Raw genomic sequence first — 5,946 nt, 5'->3', positions numbered from 1 at the left:
CTTCGTCTCCTGGTCCAAAGGGCGACAAATGAGTGAAGGGAGGTAATCAGTATGATTGCTCGCTTGTGACTGGGTTAGGCCGCTGGCCCTCTTTACGCGGGATTTGCTCACACACACACACACACACGCGCGCGCGCGCGCACACACACACACGAACATGCGCATGCACATGCACACGCGCACACACACATACACATACGCACACACTCTGACTCAGACACACAAAAACTGAGACACACAAACACAGACACACAAACAGACACACAAACACAGACACACAGAGAGACAGACACACGTACAGACAGACACACCGACACACCGATACATACACAGAAGCACACGCACACACACACACACACAGACGCACACACACATACACGCACGTACGCACGCACACACGCTCACACACACACGCGCACACACACACACACAGACACACACACACACAGACACACACACACACTCATTCACTCACACACACACACACACACACACACACACACCACACACACACATCCACCCCCACCCCATTGCCCCCCCCCCCCCCCCACCCACCCACACCACTTTCTCCCCCCACCCCCACCCCCCTCCCTCTCCCACTTCCACAAACACAGACAAGAACATAACCTACTGCAATATATTATATAACCACTGATTTGACAACGTTGACCTTTCCATAAGCCCGCTAACACACAGTGGGGAAGTGGCCCATCAAATGGTTAACCAAGGGGCGTTTTTCAGCACCGTCATTCAGATGGCGCACAAAATGATGGTATTGCCCCCATCTACGACATTTAATGTCACTCTTAACAGTCGGTTGATTACCGCTGCCTTTGCAATTAGATGTCAGACGAGACTTAGTAAACGACGATGACGATACCGGCGTTTTAGAACAAGAGTTCCAGTTAGGGGTTTTTTTTTGGGAGGGTGGGGGTGGGGGGTGGGGGGTGGGGGGTGGGGTTTCGGTTTCAAGATGGCGTCAAAGCCAGTGCGGACTGATCCATATCAGCTGAGAAGAAGAAGAAGAAGAAAGAGGGGGTAGTTGTATTGTGTTGTGTTGTGTCGTGCTGTGCTGTGCTGTGCTGTGCTGTGCTGTGCTGTGTTGTGTTATGTTATGTTATATTGCGTCGCGTCATGTCGTGTCGTATCGTGTTATGTAGTGTGGTGTCGTGTCGTGTCGTATCGTATCGTATATTATCGTATCGTGTTTTGTCGTGTCGTGTCGTGACGTGTTATGTAGTGTCGTATCGTATCGTATCGTATCGTATCGTATCGTGTCGTGTCGTGTCGTGTCGTGTCGTGTCGTGTCGTGTCGTGTCGTATCGTATCGTATATTATCGTATCGTGTTTTGTCGTGTCGTGTCGTGACGTGTTATGTAGTGTCGTATCGTGTCGTATCGTATCGTATCGTATCGTATCGTATCGTATCGTGTCGTGTCGTGTCGTGTCGTGTCGTGTCGTGTCGTGTCGTGTCGTGTCGTGTCGTGTCGTGTCGTATGTGTCACAACCAATTTCTCTGTGTGGAATTCGGGCTGCTCTCCCCAGAGAAAGAGCATCACTACAGTGCAGCATCACCCAGTTATCTTTCTTGTTCCTGTCAGGCTGTAAGTGTGTGTGTATTTTCACTGTCAAAGTTGGATTTTTTTCTTTTAAATATATATTTTCGCAAGGGATAACTCTGTTGTTGCCGTGGGTTCTTTTACGAGCGCGAAGCGCACGCTACACATAGAACCCAAGCTTATCATTTCATCAAAATGACTAGCACCCGGACCACCTCTCAAGGGCGGAATGGAGGGTAGAGTGAAAACCTCGTTCCGTATACAGGATTCGAACCCATGGACACTTCCTTCCTAGTCGGCTGCATTACCACTGGGCCACAGCTGCACATATTGGAGGTGTTGTTCATATTTCCTGACAAGCACTGCAGGTGCCTGTATCTTTCAGCCTGGTTGACGCCGGGATGTGTTAGCAGAGTGCAACCCTTGTCAAGTCGTTTCGAACCTAACTGGACCGCCCACAGCAGTGCCGTCATCATCCCCATCATTATTCATCATCATCGAAATTTTGAAGCACATTAACTCATACCATCCTACGCCTTCTACACGCACATCCACCCCCCCCTCCCCCGCCACACATACACCCCTACATACATCTACCCTCCAACATGCAACACCCACTTACAACCCCCCCCCCCCCACACCTACAACCCCCTACATCATATGTAGTCTCCCGTCGGACCGACGGATGAGAGGGCAGGCAGGCTTAACTGTCGGTGTGTGTCCTCATATGCGAGAAGAGGCCGATTCTGGATGCGCAGCAACTTCCCACAGGTGTTGCCAGGGAAAACGTCTCCAGAAGTTGAGCCCTGCTTCCTTCGCTCACGCTTCTCCTTATACATCCACACCAACACACATGCACGCCCCCTACATACACCCGCACACACACATCTACCACCCCACACACATACACCCTCTCCCCACTACAACCCCCACATACATCCACCCCCCACCACACATACGCCCCCACATTCTTCTCCACCCTCAAGCATACTCCTCACATACATCCAGTCCCCCACCAGTATGATCCCAACATGCATCCACCCCACACGCATACAACCCCCCCCCACCCCACACACATACACTCCCACCATACACCCATACATAGATCCAACCTCACACATACACCCCAACATACACCCACACCACACACATACATCCCCACATACACACGCCCCCCGCACCCTCCCCCCCCACACATACATCCCCACATACACACGCCCCCCGCACCCTCCCCCCCACACATACACCCCAACATACATCCCCCCCACACACCCCAACATACACCCACACTACACACAATAATCCACCCCCACACATCCACCACCCCACACATACATCCCCACATACAACCACCCCCCACATACATGCACCCCCCCACATACATCCACCCCCTGCATACACCCCAACATACACCCACACCACACACATACATCCCCAAATACATCCACCACCCCCACATACATCCCCACATACATCCACCACCCCACACATTCATCCCCACATACATCCACCACCCCACACATTCATCCCCAAATACATCCACCACCCCACACATACATCCCCACATACATCCACCACCCCACACATACATCCCCAAATACATCCACCACCCCACACATTCATCCCCAAATACATCCACCACCCCACACATACATCCCCAAATACATCCACACCCCACACATAAACCCCACATACATCACCCCCCCCCACACACATGCATCTCCACATACATCCACCACCCCCACACATCCACCCCAACATACATCCACCCCATCGCCCCCCCCCCCCCCCACACACACATACACCCTACCACATACACCCCAACATACACCCACACCAAACACTTATATCCCCACATCCACACCCACCCACACACATATACCCCCCCACACATCCCCACATACACCCACACCACACACATACACCCCAACATACATCCACCATCCCCACACATCCACTCCCCCATCCCCCACCCCACACATACACCCACACCACACACATACATCCCCCACATACATCCACTCCCCTCCCTCCACATACACCACCATCTACCCACACATCCACTCCCAAACACACACCTCCCCACATACATCAACCCGCCCCCCTATCCCCCAAAGACACACACACACACACACACACACACACACACACACACACACACACACACACATCCACCCACCAACACTCATTACACCACCCCACCTACACACAAAAATAAACCACCAAAATCTGCCACATCACTCCCTGATGGCAGAAAATCAGATACGGCACAGGGAGGGACAGCTGACATAGCATGGGAGTTCGTCAGTTCTGTCGACAACAAGAAAACAAACAAAAGGGTGTCCATTACAGTAATCAGCATGACACGGATACTGCCGACACACGTCAGTGGGAGTTCTAACCACTTGTCTCCTTCGTCATCTACGTCATGATTGTCTGGATTGGAAACTGGACTCGCCTCCTTTCCTTGTGCATCTCTCCACTTTATCTGGATTGGACAGTGGAGTCGTTGAGGGGTGGAGGTGATGGCGATGATATACTGATAAACACAAAGTGTAAAGGGACTGACGTCGCTGTTAGTGAGAGTTATACTGCTCTCTGTATGGTGGGTGGTGGTGATGGTGGTGGTGGTGGGTGTGGGTGTGGGTGCGGGGCGGGAAGGGGAGGGTGAGTGTGTGAGTGTGTGTGAGGATGGTGAAGATGGGAGGTGGGGGTGTGGGTGAGCGGGAGAGAACGGAGGGTGGGGCACAGAGAGAGAGAGAGACAGAGAGAGACAGAGACAGAGACAGAGAGACACACACAGAGAGAGACAGAGAGAGACACACACAGAGACAGAGAGAGACACACACACACACAGACAGAGAGACAGAGAGACAGAGACAGAGAGAGAGGATGATGGGGTGGCGCGAACAAGACAAAATAGCCTTTTCTGTTGTGTTTGCCTGCACATTATATTTATTTACAAGTAACACACACACACACACACACACACACACACACACACACACACACACACACACACACACACACACACACACACACACACAACCCCACAAACTTCTGTAGCATGTTGCCAGTGACAACTCTCTAACTGCCTTCGATTCTTTTACGTGCGCAGTACAAGCGCATGCCACACTCGGGACCTCGTCTTAATTGTCTCCATCCCCAAAGCCAGTAGCCGGATCAACGCTCACGATCACTCTGGTTGTGAAAGAAAATTAATGTCGTGCAAGATTCGAACTGCATAAAAATCATTCAGCTTCCCAGGAGGCGGGGCGCTTTTAACCCCATGTGTGCTACAGGCACATGAACCTCTTTTCAAATAATAATATACAGAAGTAGTGCATACAATATTTGGTGTTAGCTTACATCTGGATTTCAGGATCAATGTCCTCAGTTAGCGCGGTGATCTCGGTGGGAGCTTACTGTAAATATACATCGAATGCGTCGTGCTGTGTCTCTGGGGTAAACCATTGTACCGGCGACCATCCCTTGGAATTTACAGGACACTTCAACCGGGGTTCCTACACTTTGTTTTGTGCTCTGGGGAATTTTTCATCGATTTTCAGAGGTACCTTTAATTAATAATAACAATCATCATTATGATAGAAATGATAATAATCCAAATGATAATAATAATATCATTTATTTTCAGGCTAATATCATCATCTTAGATGAACAGACTATAAATAAATAAACGAACGAAGCATGCACACTGGTCAGTGAAGGGCTGGGCAACACGGAGCCCTACAGGTCAGGATGTCGGTCACCAGTCTTGATCTTGACTGCTTTCTCGTGGGATTGCATTACCCTTGTCCAGCGAAATGAATCACACCATTTAAAAACACACAAAAGGAACAAAAAGTGCTCCTTAAATTCATGCCACGCTGATCTCATTTCACCATGGATTGATTTGATTTGATTTGATTTGATTTGACATGGATACTTATTTCGCGCCTGTCCTGTCCCAGGAAAGTCATAACAGGAGCTACGTATCACAGTGAAGGGGCAGAACCTTCAGGCAGTCGACAACTTCACCTACATGGGCAGCACGCTCTCTCGAGCATTGAACACAGACGCTGAAGTCAACAACAGGATCACCAAAGCCAGCACCGCCTTTGGGAGAGTCCGTGAGAACGTCTGGGAGTGGAGAGGACCAAGCTGAAGGTCTACTGTGCAGTGGTCCTTACCTCCCTCCTTTACGCCAGACCTGGACTGTCTACAGCAGACACACCAAACAGCTCAACTGATTCCACCTGAGCTGTCTCCACAGACTCTTCCACATCAGGTGGCAGGACAAAGTCCTCGACACGGAAGTCCTGGAACGGGCTGGCCTCTCCAGCGTCTACACCCTCCTGCAGAAAGCCCAAGCCAGGTGGGCTGGACA

General features: G+C 50.7%; 1 protein-coding gene across 1 annotated transcript in view; it reads left to right on the top strand.

Annotated features, from left to right (window-relative positions):
- Nucleotides 1–3,919: 3,919 nt before the first annotated feature.
- The window catches only part of LOC143289663 (cell surface hyaluronidase-like), a 52,524-nt gene continuing 50,497 nt past the window's right edge, over nucleotides 3,920–5,946 (top strand). The window contains exons 1-2 of the mRNA XM_076598711.1: nucleotides 3,920–3,943; nucleotides 5,545–5,685. Coding sequence (XP_076454826.1) covers nucleotides 3,920–3,943; nucleotides 5,545–5,685 — 165 coding nt within the window. The remainder of the gene's footprint in view (nucleotides 3,944–5,544; nucleotides 5,686–5,946) is intronic.

Source organism: Babylonia areolata, chromosome 14 (assembly GCF_041734735.1).
Source record: "Babylonia areolata isolate BAREFJ2019XMU chromosome 14, ASM4173473v1, whole genome shotgun sequence".
NCBI lineage: Eukaryota > Metazoa > Mollusca > Gastropoda > Neogastropoda > Buccinidae > Babylonia > Babylonia areolata.
Note: the sequence above shows the minus strand (reverse complement) of the source record. Positions and strands in the feature narration are given on the sequence as shown.